Source organism: Sarcophilus harrisii, chromosome 2, assembly GCF_902635505.1.
Source record: "Sarcophilus harrisii chromosome 2, mSarHar1.11, whole genome shotgun sequence".
NCBI lineage: Eukaryota > Metazoa > Chordata > Mammalia > Dasyuromorphia > Dasyuridae > Sarcophilus > Sarcophilus harrisii.
In genome coordinates, this window is record NC_045427.1 from 108,106,150 (window position 1) to 108,128,242 (window position 22,093).

At 40.1% G+C, this 22,093-nt stretch overlaps 2 protein-coding genes across 3 annotated transcripts in view; one reads left to right on the forward strand and one right to left on the reverse strand.

Annotated features, from left to right (window-relative positions):
• Positions 1-14,856, reverse strand: part of LOC100923562 — a 79,674-nt gene extending 64,818 nt beyond the window's left edge. Inside the window, exon 1 of one of the 2 annotated variants that reach the window (XM_031950564.1) lies at positions 14,459-14,856. In XM_031950564.1, coding sequence (XP_031806424.1) covers positions 14,459-14,738 — 280 coding nt within the window. In that variant the 5' untranslated portion in view covers positions 14,739-14,856. Of the gene's footprint in view, positions 1-13,816; positions 13,870-14,458 lie in introns of those variants that run through there. The other variant, XM_023494911.2, reaches the window with a different exon arrangement.
• Positions 14,185-21,446, forward strand: LGALSL (galectin like). Its single transcript, XM_031950567.1, has 5 exons — positions 14,185-14,261; positions 15,237-15,308; positions 15,480-15,568; positions 16,407-16,584; positions 18,477-21,446. The coding sequence occupies exons 1-5, from the start codon at positions 14,229-14,231 to the stop codon at positions 18,618-18,620; spliced, it is 516 nt and encodes a 171-aa protein (XP_031806427.1). The 5' UTR covers positions 14,185-14,228; the 3' UTR covers positions 18,621-21,446.
• The last annotated feature ends 647 nt before the right edge of the window (positions 21,447-22,093 follow it).

Sequence of the window (22,093 nt, forward strand, 5' to 3'; positions counted from 1 at the left end):
GGGAGTGACCTGGATTCTGCTCTCACTAGCCTGAGTCTCTCAATCCCCTGGCTCAGAAAGAGTGAAAACACTTGACAAGAGGATGTGCTGTCTCCAGGAAAGTTTATGTGTCATTTTGTTGAACTGTGCTCCTGTTTCCTATTCTCAGGAGGAATACTGTACACTGATAATCACGCTTTCTCCAAACCAGGGGTTGGGTAAATATCAGACACTGTTGATGGAGTTGTGGTTTGGAAATCATTCTGGAACTGGGCTAAGAAAAGTCACTAAATGTTGCATACCCTTGGATGTAGGAATGTAGCTGACCCTAAAGAAGTCAATGGTAAGAAGAAAGACCCTTACACTCATAAAAATATTTATAGTGCCACTTTTTGCATTAGCAAATAGCTGGAAACAAAAAAAAAAAAGCCACAAATTGGGGGATAGCTATAACAATTTGTGATACATGAATGTAATGGAATATTATTGAGCTACAAGAAATAATGAATATATTGAATACAGAAGAGCAGGAAAGACTAATAATATGCAAAGTGAGTAGAAGCAGTAAAACAGTATTCACAATGTTTACAAAAGTGTACATAAAAGAACAATCAAAAAACATGAGATTGGCTATCGTAAAATTGTAATGAGCAAGATAGGCCTAAAAGAAGAGATATAAGAATATACTTCTTTCTCTTATCTGTAGAGGTGAGGGAATTATGGTTTTAGAGCACCATATAGGACTTGGTTAAGGTGTTAATTTTGTTGAACTGGTTTTTCTCCCTCTTTTATTCTTTATTCTAGTTCTGGGAGAGATGCTGAGAAAGGTAGGTGATGTAAGAAAAATAGTAGCAAACTTCTTAAATTAAAAAAAATTCTGAAAATCATTTGGACTAAGATGACATCAAAACTTAGATGGAGATTACAATAAAGGGACCTACAGAAGGAAAATGAAAACAAAATAAGAAAGCCAAATTTGTCTAAATATCTCAAAGATGTCCTCTGTTAATACATAAGTTCTCTAATTACAAGGTCATCATATACCAGCAAAAAATGCCTTTGATATCATTTGTCCTATATTGGTCAGGGCAACACCCACTTGACATATAATAGACTCTTAGTAAATTTTTCCTTCTTTTCTCTCTTCTTTCCTTCTTTCCTTAAGGAAGAAGAAGAAAGGAAGGATGTAAGGATAGAAGGAAGGAAGGGAAGGAGAGAGAGAGAAAGGAAAGAAGGAGTTATTTATATACAAGTACTTACTTGTATAAAGCACTATGGTAAGTGCTTTGCAAATATTATCTCATTTGCTCCTCAGAACAATCATGAGAAATGCTTGCTATTATTATCCCCATATTACAGACAAGGAAACTAAATGGATTACCCATTGTCACACAGCAAGCAAATGTCTGGAACCAGTCCTAAACATACAACCAGCACTTTAATACCATAATTTTAATTTTTTTAACCATTACTTTTCTTTTAAATTCCTTTTTAAAATATACTTATTTTAAAATACAGTTTTATTTTCAGTTCCAAATTTCCTCCCTCTTTCCTCACCACAAAGAAAGCAAGAAAAATGAAAACCATTACAAATATAAAACTATAAATTTTAGGGGAATTTTGAAATATCTAAAAGAAATGATTTGTTTCTATAAATTCAAGACAGAGAAGGAGAAATGTGAGGATGTTGTTTATTTCACTCCTCAGAATAGATTCACCTACATAAAACTAAAGTGGAAACTTAGCATCATCATGGGCTTTGATCAATTGGATGCTGCATATGTAATAATAGAAATAGCTTGCATTTGTGCTGTTTTTTCATCAAGAGATTGCAAGCACTTTGCTGATATTAGCTGGGGATACATTTCAGTATCTTTGTTTTATAGGCAAAGAGAGACTAAGTGATTTACACCAAGTCATTGACAAAGTAATTAGCTGCCTGGGGAAGAGGTTTTAAAATTCCCAGCTGGCCTCCACCTAGCCACTCTCCTATTCTACCTCATGCATACTGCAAATCATTTTTGTCATCAACTCAAAAACAAATATACAGTACTTCTATATGGCCTAAAAATAATAAACCCAGAAGAGATCCTTTACCTTTAATTCTCATATTCACCAGTTTTTACTTCAGAATTATTCCATTATATTCACATACCAGGATTTTTTTTTTTTTTTGGTATTACTCAATTCTTGTGTACCCACTTTTTCATTTTTTTTTTGCTACCACAAAAATGTTCATATGTATTTAGCAAAGTGTCTGGCAGTAGGTACTTAATATATGCTTTTTGGATAAATTCTGGGTTTGTAGTTCTATCTTTGACCACCTTGAGTCAGAGGAAAGAAAGAAGGAAAAAAGGAAGGAAGAGAGAGAGAGAGAAAAGGAAGAGAGGACTTAAGGGAGGGAGGGAAGGAAGGAAGGAAGGAAGGAAGGAAGGAAGGAAGGAAGGAAGGAAGGAAGGAAGGAAGGAGGAGGAAGGGAGGAAGGAGGAAGGAGGAAGGAAGGATAAAAAGAAAACGAAGAGAAAAGAAGGAAGGAAGGAAGGAAGAGAAAGAAAAGGAAGAGGAAGGAAGGAAGGAAGGAAGGAAGGAAGGAAGGAAGGAAGGAAGGAAGGAAGGAAGGAAGGAAGGAAGGAAGGAAGGAGGGAGGGAGGGAAAGAAGGAAGAGAGGGAAGGAAGGGAAAGAAGGAAAGGAAGGAAGGGAGGGAAAGAGGGAAGAAGAAAGGAAGGATTTACTAAGAGCCTATTATGTGCCAAGCCCTTTGCTAAATGCTTTACACCTATTATCATCTTTAATTCTCACAACCCTGCAAGGTAGGTGTAGCTATGATCCCCACAGTATAGTTGCAGACACTGAGGCAGAAACGATCTGCCCAGTATTACACAGCTGGTAAGTGTCTGAGGCCAGATTTGAGACTGTGGGCCCAGTGTTGGCCATTGCATCAATTACTTGCGGGTATGGGGTGTTCAGAAAGGACCCGCATCCCTGCTGTGAGGGCTTACCCAGGCTGCTTGGGAGCTATTCATCCACCCTTGGTGTCCCCTGCCAACTCTCCCTTACAGCTCCAAGAGGCTGCAGCAAAGGTAGCAAGCCCACCCTGGCAAACTGTTTCAGCAGACGGGCTAAACCAGGTTGGGGGTAGCTGATGGGCCTAAAGCCTGTCAGTGAGTTAGAGGGATGTCTGCCCCTACGAAGTCCTCCCTTGGTGGAATGGGTGGATGAAAACAATTAGTGCCATGAAGGCAGCTGAAGTAGGAGCTGTGGAGTGCCTAGAGCTTGGTCAGACTGCAGAAGACCCCAAGGTCATCCACCACATCCCAGGCCACCACCAGTCACCCTGACTTTTGTCTTGTTACTGGACTTCAATGACTGGAAAAGAGAGGGAGGCTGACAACTCTGTGCAGCGCTGCTTCACTGAAATCCAACTCATACTCAAGCTAAGACATCACCCTATAATGTCACTGGGTTTTTTTTTTTTTAAACCAAGGACAAACAATAATGTGCGTAAACATCTTCATCACTTTTTTTGAATTGTTACAAATTGATAAACAAAATCTTGAGTTAATTAGAGCTCTGCCAAGATCTGTCTTCCTAAAGTCCCTCCAATGATGATTATTCCTGTTGCTGTCATCTCTGACCACTTTCAGGACATAAATTAAAACCACCAAGTTATTTTATTTGTATTTTTCTGTAAAAGATTTGGGTTTGTTGTTTAATTGTGTCCTACTTTGTGACCCCTTTGGGATTTTATTGGTGATAACTGTGGAGTGATTTGCCATTTCCTTCTCCAGCTCATTTTACAGTTGGAGAAACTGAGGCAAAGAGGGTGAAGTGACTCTCCCAGGCTCACACAGCTAATAATGGTCTGAAGTCATATTTGAAGTCAGATCATCCTGAAGTCAGGCCCATGCTACCCAGCTGCTCTATTAAAGATTTGGAGTACATTTCTATATGGTCACTTACAATTTAAAATTCTTCCTTTGAAATAGGCTTATCCTTTTTTGTCTCTTCTCTAGTTTTTATTTCGTTCATCTTGGACAGAACCATCTGTCCAAATAAAATAAGCAGGTGGGAATTGTGTTCCATTATACCACATCACTATTTCAACAACTTATATGGCTTTAAAAATTTCTTTGTTTATTGGCCTTAATTTCCAACAACAGCAAAATTTACACCCATTTCTTTTTTTTCCCTGGAAAGAGAAAATTTCTGATCACTTTCTATAATAACACTTTATTTACTTGAGGACTATTAAGCTGCCCCTCAGCTCTCATCATAAGGCAATCTCGTCTGTTGAAATGTGACATTCTCATTGCTCAACTCTCTTTGGACCTGTATTTATTATGGTTAATGTTTAATTCTGAGCTAAAATGAGATATCCTCTGCAGTGGTTTAATGTTTAATATAAACAGAGAGTAAATATATTTTTATATTATTATGCTTCTGATTTATTGATTTTTTAAAAATTCTGCTTCCTGATGATTGACCTTGCAAATGATATTGTTCATACTTTGTGTGTGGTTTTTGTCTTCAGTTTACATTAAATCTTATGCAGCCCCTGTAGCTTAATGTCCAATGTTAATCACCAAATGGCCAAAATTTGCTCATATTCAAAGTCTCCTCAATGAAGTATTTGACCTTTTAACAGAGAAACCTAAGGAGTACAATTTTTAAAATACCATAATCTTGCCGCTGAAAAAATAGTAAAAAGTAAGTAACTAAATAGTAACTAATCTTTCTATGGTGTAGTCTTATTGGAAAATAAGATTTAGAGTGAGAAGGGACCTTAGAAATTAGTTACTCTAATGTCTTGATCTTACAGAAAAAAAAACTAAAGATCAAAGTTAACAACAAGCATTTATTAAGCACTTATTGTGTGCTAGACACAGTCTTAAGTGCTGGAAATAAAAATAAAAGCAGATTGTCCCTTCTTTCAAGAAAAAGAAATTAGATCTATCCCTGAGTTTTGAAAAAGACCAGGAATTAAAAAAGGAAATAAAGAAATGAACTCTAAGCATGAGGTGCAATGATGAGGAAATGAGTATCATGAGGGAGGAAGAGCAAGGTCATTTTGGCTGGTGCGTGGGGGACCATACAAAGTGTATGGGGGAGAGTAAGATGGAAGAGTGCTGGAAAAGGAGAATGAGGCCAGATAGTAAAAAACTTTAAATGTAATAGGAAGCTACTGGATTTTATTTGGGAGTGGGGCATAGACATACTTATATTTTAGCAAATTCACATTGGTGATAATATGAGAATGGATTAGAGAGAAACTTGAGGAAAGGCGATTAATTAGAAATCTTTTAATATAATCCTCATCAGGAGTCATAAAGACTTGAATGGGAGTATAGCTATTTGAGTAGAGTGAATGGGTCATATTCAAGAGATGTTGTGAAGGTAGAAGAGATAATATTTATGAATTAATTGCATAAATGAGGTGAATGAAAGTGAGGAATCAAAAGTGACAGGGAGACTGAACCTGGAAACTGGAAGGATGGTGTCACCCTCAAAAGAAATAGGAAAGTTCATAAGTAGAGCATTTTGAAGGGTTGGAGAGAGAAGTTAACAATTTCTGTTATGTTGAGTTTGAGATGTCTTTGAGATACCTAGTTTAAATTATCAAGTAGGCAGTAGATGACATTGGAATGGAGATCACAAGGAAAAAATATATGTGTGTGTGTGTGTTGATATAGATATACATATATAAAAGTACATATGATATCCAGATCTGGTAGACATTTTCATAGAGATGAGAATTCAACCCATGGAAGTGGATGAGGTCACCAAATGAGTAAAAAGAGAAAAGAGAAGGTGGTCCAGAACTCTGGAGAACATCTACAAATAGTGAGAATAATGGATGAAGAGCCAACAAAAGGGATCTATAATTAGACAGATAGGAAGAGAACCAATAGATGATCCAGATGATGAGTGACTATTTGCTAACCAGACTTGGGTAACTATATATATTTAGAAATTATTCATATTACTAAATGTTTATTATGTATTTCTGTGTGAGCTGTTATAATAAAGATTACATAGTTACCCACCTATAGATAAGTAGATACTTATATCTTCATATTTATAAATACATACATAATATATACACACATATCCAGGAACGTGTGGATATATACACACATGGGAATAAATGCATACATACATACATATATGTATATATACAAATACACACTCACTACAAACTGTGTGTGTGTTTACATAAAATTATCAGCTTTATTTTTTAGGATGCCTAGTCCTATAAAAATAATCAGGGCAAAAGATAGAGCACCAGGTCTGGAGTCAAGAAAACGTGGGTTTAGATTCGGCCTCAGACCCTTACTAGCATGTGTGACCTCCTAAGCAAATCACTTGACCTTTATTTGCTTCAGTTTGTAAAAGGGAGATAATAATAGCACTACCTCCCAGGGCTGTTGGGAAAATCAAATGAGATGATAATTACCAAGTGCTTAGCAATAGCAAGCATAATAATAATGTTAGCTATTATTATTATTGCTATTTACTAATCTTACCCCAATAACTAGCCATGACTTTACTTCTCTTTGGGCCTCAGTTTCTTGATCAAGGCTAATTTATGATTTCAGAGCCTTATTTTATCTCTTAGACTCCTATATCTTCTTCCCAAAACCATTCCTTCCCATCATTATTCACCTCAGGAGGTCAAGTTCATTTGGGAGACTATAAGCATTGGGTAATTTGATACCTCTAATCAGAAATACAGTGAGCAAAATGATGGATTAGGGGTGGGAAGAACTAGTTTTGAATCCTGTCATTTAATCCTTGGTGACCTATATAGCCTCTCTGTCTTATCCTTCCAGCTGCATCTTATCTGGCACAGTTCTTAGATACCACATACTAAAATAACATTCGCAACCATCATTGGTTTTGTTAACATTACAGAAAGAAGAAAAGACAACTAATTGTTGACCTCCAAAAGGAGAGTAAAACCTTTGCCTACTCCTACAAGGCCTCCTCCCTAAAGAAGAAATAGGTGATTGAGTTTTTAAAAGTGTTTTTCATGTTGTTATTGTTGTTGAATACAAGAGTAAATTATGAAATCTTTAAAATCTAGTCTTTGCAAAATAACGTTTTGGTCATGTATACTTATTGTGTATCTAATTTATATTTTAATGTATTTAACATCTACTGGTCATCCTGCCATCTGGGGGAGGGGGTGGGGGGTAAGAGGTGAAAAATTGGAACAAGAGGTTTGGCAATTTTAATGCTGTAAAGTTACCCATGCATATAACCTGTAAATAAAAGGCTATTAAATAAAAAAAAAATCTAGTCTTTGAAAGTTGTGCTTTATAATGTGCTCGTACTGCCATTGGCCAGATGATGAGCTGAGGGGCTGGTCGTCAGATAGCAGACCTTCTCTTTGCTTGGGTGGAGTTCACAAACATTATGTTCCAATAAATAGCATAAGTCTTCAAGACCCTAGAGTCACTTCTACGTCATGACACATCAGAGTAGGTGTTTAATGGAGGGCCCTTCTATTGCATAAAAATGGATACTGAATCTTAAACAAAACATTACCCAAAAAACCCATACCCAACTGACAATCATAAAAAAAAAAAAAAAAAAAAAGCTTGTCCAATTAAAATATTGTAGGTGGAGTTTCTGTATTTATGTAGAGCTGGGTAGGCAGATTCTGGCAATGTCCAGCCTTCATTAGCCTCAATCAATCTTTAGGTTTCAGTGTACACCCAAGTACAGTCTCCAAAGCCAAATGAAGTTGTATAGATAGACATGAAAGAGACTGAATTTTGATTAAGACATATGCCTATTTGGTGTTTTCCATATCAATTCTGTATAAACCAGAAGGAACTTTAGAAGCCAATTCCTGCATTTTATAGATAAAGAAACTGAGAATTACAAAGGTAATTGACTAGCCCAGTACTGATGCAAAATGAAATGAATAAAACCAGGAGAAAATTGTACATAGTAACAGCAATATTGTAACAATGATCAACTGTAGAAGACTTAGCTCCTCTGACCAATATAATGACCCAAGACAATTCTAAAGGGTCCATGATGAAAAATGTTATCCATCTCCAGAGAGAAGACTGCTAAATTCGAAATACAAATAAAAGAATATGCTGTTCACTGTGTTTTGCTTTTTGTTTTTTGAAACATAGTTAATATGGAAGTGTTTTGTATGACTTCATAAGTATAATTGATATCATATTGCTTGCCTTCTCAGTGGGAGGGAAAGAGAAAGAGAATTTGGAACTCAACATTTTTAAATGAAAATTAAAAATTAAAAAATTAAATAATGATGGAGAAGATGAGGCTAAAAAAAAAAAAAACCTCACAGAACTATTCTTATATGCCCAAGATATCTGTCTGTTGATTGAAAAAAAATTGACTTATCTAGGGTCACACAGTATTTCACTGTGTAAATAGAGCCAGAGGGTTGAATAAATCATAAATAATCCAAGTTAACTTGTACTTTAGCCAGTTAGAGCAATTTTTCACTTGAACTATTTGGACAAGGAGCTCAGACAGTCATTTTATTAATGATGAGGACATGACCAGAGTGGTGCCATTTCTAGAGACAACCTCAGATCCGGTTTACATATTGCTGGCTAAAAGGAGCAGATAACAAAATTTATGAACAAAATGCAAGTTGGCCCAAAACTTGGAAGAATATCAGAGATGATATCCTCTATCAAGAAGTAGAGAAATTCAAGGAGGGTGTATATATGTGTATACGTTTAAATAAGAAACTACCTAACCAATTGTGGCATTTTTGACAGACATCACATTTTGTCTGTCACCCAAGTGCCAAATTCAAATCCTTTGTGGTTTATCTTAGCTGTTACAGGCCCCTGGAAATCAAAAGCTATTTGTTCTGGGGTAATTATTGTTCTTTGCTATTTCCCATCTAAAGCAATTTAATAATCTTTGTCACTCAAGTCTGTTTTCTCTAGCAATTAAAACATGGCAATCTTCTTCCTGTGTTTTTTGCTCATTAGTCAGGATTCCCAGATGATTGCTAAATCAGAATCTTGGTCTGTTTCCACCCAATAACCCAAGAAAGTTTCCATGAAACTAAGAAACACTTCATACTACTTGTCAGCAATAAAGTAAAAAGACAATAAAAGAACCATAAACCAGAAAATGAGAATAGAAATGTCAAACATAATGAGGTAAGAAATGTAAGTGTAATTAGGCCTCCCAAGCACTATGCAGTCCTGTTCACATTCCTTTTAAGTAAGAGAAAGCCAACAGATATACCTACTGGAATTACAAAAAGATGAAGGCACATCAGATTTTACTCCTCCCCCCAACTTCTACTCTTTTACTCTCTCACCCCCTCACCACCACCACCACCACCACTTTGCCCCCAGCCCCCCTTGTCTTTCAAAGCCTACTCTATTAGCCTGTTAAGAACAATCCCCAAATGTCTTCCTTTCATGCTACAAAAATTGGAAGAAATCTCTTCCCATTAGTGTCTAATTAAGAATTTCTTTCTTAAAATAGCAACCCACTGTTTTTCACTCAGTGTGGATTTTTATTCATTCACAGGTCAATGTGATAGAAGAGGAGAAAGGGAAATGAATAAAAAAATGATAGAAGTAGAGGTAATTAATGAAATGTTCAAAGGTAATGCTACCAAGTCCCCAAGGTCACAAGCATGGCATATTTTTTTAAGCTGTGAATTCTCCCAAGGAATGTGCTTGTCAGTGTTGTCTTATAGCTCAATTGTTCAATTGTACCGTAATCTCACAGAGGGTTAGGAGGTATCAATAAAACCATAGGGATGATGGCTGGCACAGGGTCCTCAACATTCAGTTGAAAAGGATACCCACTCCCATGACAATGAAACAAAGTCCTTTTGCTCCTTGCTTTGGGGGAGGGTGGAAGAGAATGGCTGTAATTGTATACATTTATGCCATAATTTTCCAAAGGAAAAGACTCATACTTCTGACATCTAAATTCAGCTTTTAGCTATAAAGAGGATATATGTAACATAATATAGATGTGATAAATCAGAAAAAGATGAACAGAAACTATAGACAAGTGTGTATATTTAGGGTAAAGTTCACAGCAGGGAAGACAAATTAATACATTCATTAACTATAATTTATACTTTTTGGTAAATCAAAAATGCACTTATTTAGAATTAGGGGTTTCTCTCTTAATTGTTCTCACTAACTTAAGTGATTGAATGATAAAATATCTTATGCTTTCATCTTAAAGGGCTAAATATTAATGTTTAAATATGCTGATACTAATAATCAAAACTTAATTTTCACCACAGAACTTAAGACCAATTTACAAATGACATTTTTCCCAATTAAGGACATTGGCTTGCTCTGATTTAGTTATCTCTCATAAACTGTTAGAATTACATTTTTATGTAAGTTCCTTTTCCTATGACCCATATTCAAAAACAACTCTCCTACTGACAATATTAACATCTTATGTTATCATATTAACATATTATAAATATATTACATTGATTCAAACACTGGCATAGTGTATTACCATATTCTAAGCCTACTTAATATATCACCATGCCATGCCTCTTACTTTAAGTAAACTTATATTTGAACATCCAGACTTAAATCAAATCAGAGGATTATTCTTCATTTGAAAACAACTATTCACTTTATAAAAACTACCAAAAAAATTTTAAGATAATAAACCACTTAAGATCATAGCAGTTAGAGCACCAAGAGACTTTAGTTACCATCTACTTCAGCCCCCATTTAACACATGAGGAAACTGAGTCCCATACTGGTTAAAGTGGCTTGTCTAAAGTCACACAAGTAAGAAGCATGGTCAGGATTTGAATTCAGGTTTTCTGACGGCAAATTCAGTGCTTTCTCACCCTACCAAGTTGGAAAGGCTCCGAAGCATACAAGTTTTTATCAACTGATGACCAACTCAACTGAGATCAGAAAAGCTTGTCACAAATTGGCTGCTGGGTGATGATTTCTGGCCACACTGACTCTTGAACACCTACTTAAGTTGCAGAAAGGGTGTGATTTACATTGGTGGAGGAAATAACAAAGTCACAGATCCTTGAAATATATTGCCATAGGAGTCACTGAACTCATCAGAAGTAAGCAGCTGGAGCAACAACTGTGTACCAAACAAAATATCCACCTTGCCTAAACCTTTAATCCAGTTTAGGTCCCACAGCTGGGAATATGAATGTCATTTATAAACATTATTATTGTTGTTCAATAATTTCAAATATGTCAATGTTTGCTACCCTACTGGGGGATTTCCTGGCAAAGATACTGGAAGGGTATGCCATTTCCTTCTTCAGCTAATTTTCTAGATGAGGAAACTGAGGTAAACAGTGTAAAGTGACTTTATGTACATTTCTCCCACCCCACTTGGCTATTCTATAAGAGACACTACAATGGAAAAACTGCCATGAATATATGGATGCATCCAAGATTACTCAGGCAGTGGGCAGAGCCAAGCTGAAAACCTCAGAAGGTTGCCTTCAGTTTGCATTAAGTCACACATGTTCCCTTGGGTATTAGTGTAAAACACCCTGGTGATTCACACAGTGAAATGTTTGAGCCAAAGATGTCACCTAATATATAGCATGGAGATATAGCTTTATCTGGGAATTACATAATCTGCCTAATGTGTAAAAGTAGTAAAGGAATTTGATGGAAGGAAGAAAGGAAAGGAGGGAGGGAGGGAGGGAGGAAGGAAGGAAGGAAGGAAGGAAGGAAGGAAGGAAGGAAGGAAGGAAGGAAGGAAGGAAGGAAGGGAGGGAGGGAGGGAGGGAGGGAAGAGAAGGGAGGGAGGGAGGGAAAGGAGGGAGGGAGAGAGGAAGGGAGGGAGGGAGAGAGGAAGGGAAGGAGGAAGGAAAGAGGGAGGGAGGGAGAGAGGAAGGGAAGGAGGAAGGAAAGAAGGAAGGAGGGAGGGAGGGAGGAAGGAAGAAGGAAGGAGGAGGGAGGAAGGAAAGAAGGAAGGAGGGAGGGAGGAAGGAAGAAAAGAAGGAAGGAAGGAGGGAGGGAAGGAGGAAGGAAGGAAGGAAGGAAGGAAGGAAGGAAGGAAGGAAGGAAGGAAGGAAGGAAGGAAGGAAGGAAGGAAGGAAGGAGGGAGGGAAGGAGGAAGGAAGGAAGGAAGGAAGGAAGGAAGGAAGGAAGGAAGGGAAGGAGGAAGGGAGGGAGGGAGGAAGGAAAGAAGGAAGGAGGGAGGGAGGAAGGAAAGGAGGAAGGGAGGGAGGGAGGAAGGGAAGGAGGAAGGGAGGGAGGGAGGAAGGAAAGAAGGAAGGAGGGAGGGAGGAAGGAAAGGAGGAAGGGAGGGAGGGAGGGAGGAAAGGAGGAAGGGAGGGAGGGAGAAAGGAAAGAAGGAAGGAGGGAGGGAGGAAGGAAGAAAAGAAGGAAGGAAGGAGGGAGGGAGGGAGGAAGGAAGGAAGGAAGGAAGGAAGGAAGGAAGGAAGGAAGGAAGGAAGGAAGGAAGGAAGGAAGGAAGGAAGGAAGGAAGGAAGGAAGGGAGGGAGGGAGGGAGGGAGGGAGGAAAAGAAAGAAAAGAAAGAGACTGCCACTTCCTAGGGGGTTACATCTCTTCCCAAAGAAAGCTTCCTGCAGTTTATTTAGCTGGACAGGTGAGAGATGAAACTAGGGTTGGAACAGAATCTCTCAACTAGGTCGATACTGTGTCTGGCTCAGTTTTGTAAAAGAATCCAGCAGAGGATCCTAAACATTAACCCTTACGATGTCGTTCCTGTGATTTACCCCACATCCCTAGCTCCATAAAAATCCCAGGGGGAAAAAAGTGTAATTTGTTGGGAGAGCTGTGTCTGAAAAGCTCTGGCTAAAATTTGTCCGTGATCTACGTCTGGATGGAGGGGTTGGGGGTGGGAGGGAGGGAAGGCTCGTTGGATGGATCCGTCTTTGCCAACCTTTTCCACACATTACTTCCAAAATACAATTGCAATTTTATTAAGACAATCTAAATGTGGAGGGAGCACAAGGGGGGAAGGTTTGGATCCCACTTCTGCCACTTACGTGACCTTGAACCCGTCACTTCTCCGAGTCTGGTTTTCCCTTCTACTTAAACGAGGCACCTCTAATTTGCCTTCCAAGTACCAACGTTATAATACGTGGGGTCTATGCCTGGGTCAATCCGTTCCCAATCACTTACTAAGAGATTTTTAAATGCCGGTCACAGAGCTAAGCAAAACCACAAAAGCAAAAAGACCCCTCTAGCCCCTGCCGTGGGGGAGTTCACCTTCTGACTCGGAGAGACGAGGGCTTTTCAGAACAGAACCCTACAGATTGCTACGGTCACATCAACGCCGAGGGAAGGGGCAGTTTCGGCGCGGCACTGGGGCAAAGCGGGGCTCGGTAAGTACTCTCTGGCCAACCCCTTCCCCGGCCGCGTCCCACACGCCCGGTTCTCCGGAGGAGGGGTGCGTTCCTGAAGCCCGCTCTCGGGGAACAGAGGGACCAGGGCCCGGTGGGTGACGAGAGGTCTCTCCCTCGGGTGCCCAGAGGCGGAGAGAGCACTCGGCGCATTCCAGCTCTTTCTTCCCTCCGTATCTCCTCCCCCCCACACCTTCCCTCCCTCACCCATCGCACGCCCGCGCGCGCGTTTGGGAGCAGGAAAGGAGACCCGCTCCCCGCCGTCCCCGCAGAGCACGCACGCCCTCGAGGCCGTCCCCGCTTCCCGCGAGCCTGCACTGTCCAATAGCCTCGGGGCAGGGCAAGCTGAGCAAGCCGGGACAGCCCCGCCAGGGCCCCCGCCCTGTTCCCGGTTCCTTTGCCTGGGTGATGCAGCGGGCCCGGGGCTGGGCCTTTATATGCCTCAGAGCCGGCCCGGCGCGGCGGCTTTCTTTCCCACCTCGGTGCTCCCGCAGTAGCAGCATCCGCTGCAGCAGCGGCAAAAGCGGCAGGAGCTGCTCGCGGGCACGGGGGGGAAGGGGAGGGGGAGGGCCCCATCCTGCCGGCGCCGCTCTCCCCGCCTTGCTCCCCTCTTCCTGCCCCCCGATCCTTCCCCCGGTCCCGTCTGCTCGGGTCAGCGCCAAGTGTGTGTGCGTGTGTTTGTGAGTTGCGCGTGTCTGGGGGGTGCGCGCGCGCGCGCCCGTCCGCCGGCGCTGCGCCCGCAGAAGCCCCAGCTGTGAGCGCCGGAGCCCGGCTCCGAACCTGGGTCTCCCCCTCCCCCGGGCGGCGGAACCCGGGTACCCCCCTTCCCCTCCCTTCCCCTCCCCTTTCCCCCTCCCCCGGGCCCCCGGCTCCCGCGGCTGTGCAACAAGATGGCGGGATCGGTGGCCGAGAGAGACGAGGTGGTGAGTGTGGCGGGGCGCACCGGAGGGGGGGAGACGCGGCCCCCTGCCCAACCCCGGGCGCCCAGCTGCTGGGGCCGCCGCCGCGGGGACTGCCCCCGCCGCGGCGATTTGCTGGAGGGGGCAGGGAGGGGGGCGTTTAATTTGCAACTCCCCCCCCCCCCGCCTCTTTATGGGGGAAGTCCCCGGATCCCGAATACCTGTTAGCAGGAGCTGGAGCTGCATGCAGACGGCCCGGCCGCAGGAGCGCGGCCGGGCTCGAAAGGGAGGCGGTGGGGATGGTGGTAAAGAGAGGGGCAGCCCGGGCCGGATCTGGGCCGGACCTGGCCTGCAAACGGCAAGGCGGGGACTAGAGTAGGGGAGAGCCCGCGCCCCGCAGCCCCAGGACCGTCCCACTGCTTCCCCTCCCACCGGCCAGGTGCTAGGTAGCAGCCGATGGGCGTTAGGCAGAGTGTGCGCGCACGTGCGGGTGGGCTTCATCCACACGTCGGAGGATTCCCCCTTTCTGTACGGGTCTGGCGCCCGAGGCCTGCCCGCGGGAAGTGGAGAGTTTCCTCGCCAGGTAGAGCACAGCCTCGTCCCCAGGCTGGACAGAGTCCGAGGTGAGACCAGGGCCTCCCCCGCCCCTCCTCGGGTAAAGGTTTTGCGTGTCAAGTCCGAGAGAATTTGAACCGGACTCGTGATGACACCTTGAATCTGAGCAGCGTCTGTGGGACTTTCAATTTAAGTTGGTTTTGTGGGACTTGGGATTGAGTTGGATCCGGAGGACCTGCTTCAAGGACATCCCTCTCGAACCCTCCCCCGACTCCCCTTTTTAAAAGTATATAAGAGATGGAAGAAGAGGTAGAATCTCCAAGTTCATCTGTAGAGGGGATGCCCGGCCTTGATTGTGGTTCCCTGGTCTGCCCTTCCCCTGATTCTCCTTCCACCTCCCACCAAAGGCTTCTGAAAGTGAATCGCTTGTGTTTCTATTTTTAGAAATTAGAGGATGGGCATTTAAACAACTCCTTGGGATCTCCTGTCCAAACAGATGTGTACTTTCCGAGACTGGTAAATAATTCTGTCTTATGTTCTTCTACCCACCTTCCACTTCCCCCTCCCTGCCTCTTTTTTTTGTTTGTTTGTTTATTTCCTTTATGGACTAGTTCTTTAAGTCTTGAAGAATAGGCTCTTCCCCCAGATAGTCCACCCACCTTCTGTTATCTTTTTTGTTGTTTCCAGATAGTACCATTTTGTGGGCATATTAAAGGTGGGATGAGGCCAGGCAAGAAGATCTTAGTGATGGGGATTGTAGACCTCAACCCTCAAAGGTAAGGCTTACTCTTATGTATAATCAATATCTTGGTTAGTTTGGCTGAGCTGCTTTTATAAATTTTGCTATGAAGATGGGATAGGGACACAGCTTTTATGTTTAGAAATAAAAATGATAGTATAAAAAAGACCAAAGATATCAATAAAAATAAGATTTCAAAAATCATCAGAATCACTGTTTCTCAGGGAATGTTGATGGGAGTGCCTAGCAGAGAAATAAAACTCTTCTCCTCCCCTTCCAACTTTGTGGTTTGGTGCTTCTCTTCCTTCTGTATACATTTCCTGCCAAGGAAATGCCAAGAAAGTACCATGTTCCCATGAAAAGAATTTGTGTGAATCCCACCCATCATTTTTGCAGACAGCTATTTTTATCAGGCATTATAAATATAGATACACATTTTTCCCTTTGACCCATAGAGGGGGTTAGGATCCTTTCATCGTTCTTTTATGTGTTATATGAAGCCAGGACAAGTCTTAAGGAATCCATACCACCAAAATTCAATGAAAGCCAAATTTATTGCAAGTTATTGTTTCCATAGTCAACCTCTGGAACTGTTTCTGATTTCTGAAAGTTATAGTTGTGTTGGATTAGAGTGGATAGAGGAAGTGTCTTTGGGTGCCTCTGGTTGGGGAAAGAGGGAGACACCCCCTTAAGGGGAATAACAGAAACAAGGATAATTGAAAAGGTAATCCTTATCCTTCAGTAAATTTTTCTTTCCCTACCTCTTCAGGTGGCTTGCACAGTTGACTTAGAAAATTTAAGAACCTGAATAATCTAGAAAGGATGTGGAGTTATCCATTTCCATATTAGATAAGGAGGTTCTGTTGGTCTTTCAGTTTCGAGATCAGTTTGACGTGTGGAGACTCCAAAGACCCTCCTGCAGATGTGGCCATTGAACTTAAAGCAATATTTACAGATAAACAGCTTCTCAGAAATTCATGTATAGCGGGAGAAAGAGGTGAAGAACAATCAGCAATTCCTTATTTTCCTTTCATCCCAGACCAACCATTTAGGGTGAGTCCAAAGAACCATCATTTATTTGCCTGGGAGTTTGGTGCATGTATCTAATTAGGTGGGTTGAGAATATCTAAGCTGCTGACATCTTCTGCACATTCAGGAAATAGGCTTCCTAAGAGTTGTAAATATTTAAAACTTTAAATATTTAAAGGGGTAAGTGTTGTATATTAATGCTTGCAATAGTAGTAAATATCTGTGAAATAATTTGGGTGGACCCCATGAACCACAGAAATAAATGTACATAGTTTTAGAAATAGATAGCATTACAACACACACACACATCCCCATACAGCTCCTTCTATTTACTTTTTTGTCTATGGAATTGTGATTATTATTTCACTAGCGTATTTATTACTGCCTGTCTTATAGTCTTTGTCCTTAGGACTGGACAAAGGAATGACAGAGTTGTCCCGGTGTTGTGGTTTAAAATGTGGGAAGTGAGTGATAAAAAGTTTTATGCTGCCTCTTGTTAGCATGTGTTCCACAATTGGCAGCTACTATTTAAAAGTTCCATGTCACATGTACTGTAATTATGCAAAACTCTCACTGGCCTCTTAAGGCCTGTCCTTTTGTATGGGCAGTGAGGTAGTTCAGTGTATAGTATCCTGAACCTGGAGTCAGGAAGTCTTGGGTTCATGTCTAACCTCAGATATTAAAATTGTGTGACCTTGAGAAAGTCTCTTAACTACTGCCTGCCTCAATTTTCCCATATGTAAAATGGGAATAATAACACTTCCCAAGATTGTTGAGAGGATCAAATGAGATAACCTTTGCAACGTGTTTTGCAAACTTTAAAATATGACATATAAATGCTAGCTATTATATCATTATTATAAGCTCATCCTTAATAAAAATTTTCCCTAATTCTATACTGCTTCTAATTACTTATGTAGAAAATGCCATACATGTTTATGAAGAAATAATTACCTCTTCCCATCTTAAAAATAGAGGAAAAACAGTATAGTGGACAAGAAAGCCTGGGTTCAAATCCTACTTTTAATATTTGGCAATGTGACCAGATGCAAATCATTTAACCTCTCTTGACTTCAGTTTCCTCATCTGTAAAATGGAGATAATATATAACTATAGTATCTACTTCTCAAGATGTGTTGTAGGCACTAACTGAGAGGATGTGAGATCGGACTTTTGCAAATTTAAAACTGTCGATTACAGTAGTCACCCAGGATTGTACCCATTCACCTGCCACATGTGGGATTGCGGCCAGCATGAGGGATCCCAGAAAGTGACTTCTAGATGGGAGTAACTAAAGCTTCTTGACCAACATTTTAAAATATCTCAACAGTAAATTAAATTAGAATTGGGGCCTTCTATGTTAATATCTAATTAGATGTGACTAATGTCATGTGTGGAGTCTTTCCTTATGGTGAACACCTATCTCTTAATCAACACATACCAAGAGCCATTAATTATATCCTGTGGTAAATAAGGTATAGTTAAGAAAGAAAGAATGAAGCCTTAATGTTTGCAACCTGGAAGCAGGATGTTTATTTGACAAAGGCCTGGTGATAACGTATGCAAGATGCTTTGCAACTTTTAGGTGTTATATAAATGTCAACTATTCTTATTATAAGTTGGTCTAACAAGAATTGACATGTCAACTTCTGGCCAAGTAATAGAATCCTTTCACTTCAGAAGGAAGCTTCTAATAAAATCAATAATATAAATGTGGTAGGTAAGCAGTGGTGGCATTAAATATCATACCATATTCCTGCCAAGGGCTTCATCATTTCCTGGGTGTCAGGTATTTGAAGGCAAAAACAATTGTAAGTCTGTAAAATGTGCCATTGCTTTCCTAGAAATTACAAAATTATATGTTAGGCCAAAATCATTGAAGTTATGTATTTAATTCACTATTTTGTTTTCCCCAGGTGGAAATTCTTTGTGAACACCCACGATTTAGAGTATTTGTGGATGGACACCAACTTTTTGATTTTTATCATCGAATTGAAACACTGTCTTCAATTGACACAATAAAGATCAATGGAGACCTCCAGATCACTAAACTCGGCTGACCTTGGTGCCCAGATCATTGTCCCTATTCCATATAGGAACAGATGCCATCCTGGATTGTCTGGAAGAACTATCCTACCAGGATATGGAGACTTAACAAAAACAAAACAGACAAACAAAAAGACAAGCTTCCCAGTCTCTTCTCTGTGTGCAGTTTAAACCCAAAATGAGGACTTGAACCATGGCTTACCCTCATGAAGAAAGCTTTGGGGTAACAGACTGAGCCTTTGTCCTGGAACAAAGTGTAATACATTTATGCTGGATTTTGTTCCTATCAAACTAGAATGGGTTTGGGGTCTTTGTGGTTTGGGGCTAAATTGGCAGCAGTATATTCATCTTTCCTTTACAGAAGAATGTCTGCAAACAAAAGTGCTAAATAATAATAATAATTTTAAACACGGTACACAGAAAAGTTTTCTTTTGTGCAACCATTGTTTCTGCACTGAAGTAGATTCATGTAGCACAATCAATAACATTTTAGTCAGGGTATTTACATAGAATGTAGGTTGTTCAAGTTTTTTGCACAGCATAATACAGTTTTTAAAGCTTTCTTGTAGTTTATTTATTTATACTCAGTATATGTATTAGAAAAATAAGCAATTTTATTGAGTGCAGAGAACAGTGAGTCATGAAATTTTGAATGTACAAATAACTTAGTTCCATGAGATAAAGTAAACTTTTATCATTTTTGGAACACATACAATTCTATTTGAATAATTGAGTTCTGGTGGTGTCCTTTACACCCCTAAAATTAAGCTCCTTTGGAATAGTTGCTATTAATACTCGGGGGAGGGGGAGAAGGGAGACTTTGCAGTAATTTAAGTAAAATTATTTCCCATGCTATTGGTCATTACATTTAACTACATTTATATTGATTTTGCTCCTTTCTGTGAATCAACATAATACATAATAGGGCTTTCCAAAGGATAAATTCCTATGTTTTCCTGGAATTTATACCATGGCTCATTATATAATTGTTCAATTAATTGAAAATACTTATAAAATGATTGCAAAGACAATTTTTTAAAAAGTACTTTACAGGGACTTTCAGCATATGATGAAGAGGATATTTGTGACATGATAGATAGCAAATTAAGATTACCAAGAGAACTTTCTGGATTTTGAAATAAGGTTAACAATGTTTATGCTGTACTAACAACAGCTGCCAAATTTCAGAGTTCAGAACACAGGTCTCCTTTCTTTTATCACTCTTAGCCATTTCCCTAACCAGTGCCTCCTCTGCTCTGGCTCATCCGTTCCAGACTGACAGAATTGATTATCTTCTGTCTCTATTGATTCGTGCAGGGGGAAAGACTAGGATTGAGGTTGGATCCCAACGAAGTAATTTTATTTCAAAGAGTTAATTAACATTGTCAAATTTGAGCGAGGATAGTTTTAGGCCCAGCAGAATTTTGGTACCATAAGCTGGCTGAGCTGATAAACAGACGTGGTTTCTCCAGGGAGAGGTTTATGCAGGGAAGATGTAAGGCTTGGACAGGAGTTTCATCTTGCTAGGCGGTGCTGGTGGCATTGGTTAGAACTTTAGCTTTAATAAGTGTCCCTGGGAGAGCAGAGTGTGGCGTGGGAGGAGCTGGAGGACTTCATTTTGACTCCCACTTTGCTATCTGTGTGGCCTTGGGTTCTTATCTGGTCATAATAAGGGGGTGTTGGACCATATGGATGATGGTCTATATGATCCCTTCTAACTCCAAAATGTAATGATCCTAAGAGTGGCTGGGGGGTGGGGTAAGGATAGGGGTGGGGGAGGTGTGTTTATATATAGTTCAGATTTTGTTGGTAGAATACTGAGTCTTGTTACAGTCATGTTTGCTTTTTAGTTATTTACACAGCATGCAGACATGGAAATGAGCAGGTTATTTCCATTTGTCAAAAGAAGGTAGACAGTGTTTCAGTACCAAAGTTCAATCTTTAAAAAAAAAAAATCTTTCTTTAAAAAAAGAAAGAAAATCACAATCATGAGGTTTGAGGATTCTTTCCCATCTCAGAAAGTGTCTAACACAGTCTCTCTGTGTTCTATAAGAAGATTCTTTATCCCCCCTCGGATCCATTTTGCTCTGAAGAATTTTGCATACTAGTTTGTTTCTATTGCTTTGATCAACTTTTCTCACCTTTGAGAAGTATAAAGCCACCTAATACTGAAGAGAGTTTGTAGGTGGAAATCTATTTATAGCATCAATGGGCTCTGCTCATCATTAAATCATCACTTTTAGAAGGTAGCCCACCAGATACATAATTCAGCAGAAAATAGAGGGCACTAAAGTGTAAGGCTGAAAACAACTCAATTCTGCCTACTTATCACTGAACCAATTAACAGGTCTTTAGACGGCTTAACAGCAAAGGTACAGTGTTAACCCTTTCATTTCAATGCAGAGAGGGCCTTGAGAGTCCATAATAAGCCTTTTCAGGAATGCATATTAGCTGTGAAGAAAGCTTGATTCAAGTGCTGCTTAATTATAAGATGAATAATCCTGTGGTTTTATTCATTTTTTTAGCTGCAACTTAAAAATAATTTTCACCTCTCATCCTTCTGTGAGGTCTAAGGTGAGAAATGAAGATGAGAAAGTACAATTTAAAACTTCACAAGAAAATGTAGGCAGTTACTGAACCAGAGCTCTCATTCCCAACATGATTAAAATCATCCCAAATATCAGAATTAGTCTATTCAAAGATAAGGTAAGTTTACCAGTGGTCCTTACCCTTCTTTATGTCATGGACCACTGGCAGCTTAGTGAAACTTAGGGACTCCTTCTCAGAATAATTTTTGATGGCATAAAATAAAGTAGAAAGTATTAAAAAAAAAAAAAAAAGAGAGAGAGAGAGAGAGAGAGACTATTTGTATTGCAATACAAGTCTAAGTATTTTTAAAAACAAGTTTACAAATCCCTAAGTTAAAACTCCTGCTTTAGACAATCTCTTGTTTCCTTCTTTCAATATTGTGTCCGTCAAACGGAATTGAAATTTGTGTCCACTCCTTAGAGTTATCTAAGGAATTTATCTTTAAGATTTTGTTTTGGACATGTTTCTAATAAAGGTAACCTTCATATAGAACTCCTGATAAGGTTCCCTCATAAAATTGATATTATGATTTTCATTTTATTCAAATCACCCCCCCCCAAAGCAAAAAAAGGGAAAAAGATATGTTGCCTTGATTGAAACAGCCTTGACATTCTTAAACATTCATTTTGAGATAGTATTCCATAAGAGATTTTCAAAGAAACACTTTCTTATTTTCTGCGTGGTGTAAAATGTTGCTAAATGTGTAATCTTATGTCACTGCTGAAAATTATTTGCACTAAAATAAAAGAGCATTTTGTACAAAGCATTTTTCACATCTTCTAATTTATCTTAAGTACCAAGTGTAGCAACCAGTATTCCTTACTCCTCTTTCTGAATCTCCAACCCTTACTCAGTTGATAGTGATTTATCTATGTTAGCAAACTGGTCAGAGGCTAGT

Bases quoted from the DNA above. Each gene is read 5' to 3' on its own strand.
- LGALSL (XM_031950567.1), top strand. From the start codon at position 14,229: ATGGCGGGATCGGTGGCCGAGAGAGACGAGGTG. The intron at 14,262-15,236 runs GTGAGTGTGGCG...TTCTATTTTTAG, and splicing joins TGGCCGAGAGAGACGAGGTG to AAATTAGAGGATGGGCATTT. The intron at 16,585-18,476 runs GTGAGTCCAAAG...TGTTTTCCCCAG, and splicing joins TCCCAGACCAACCATTTAGG to GTGGAAATTCTTTGTGAACA.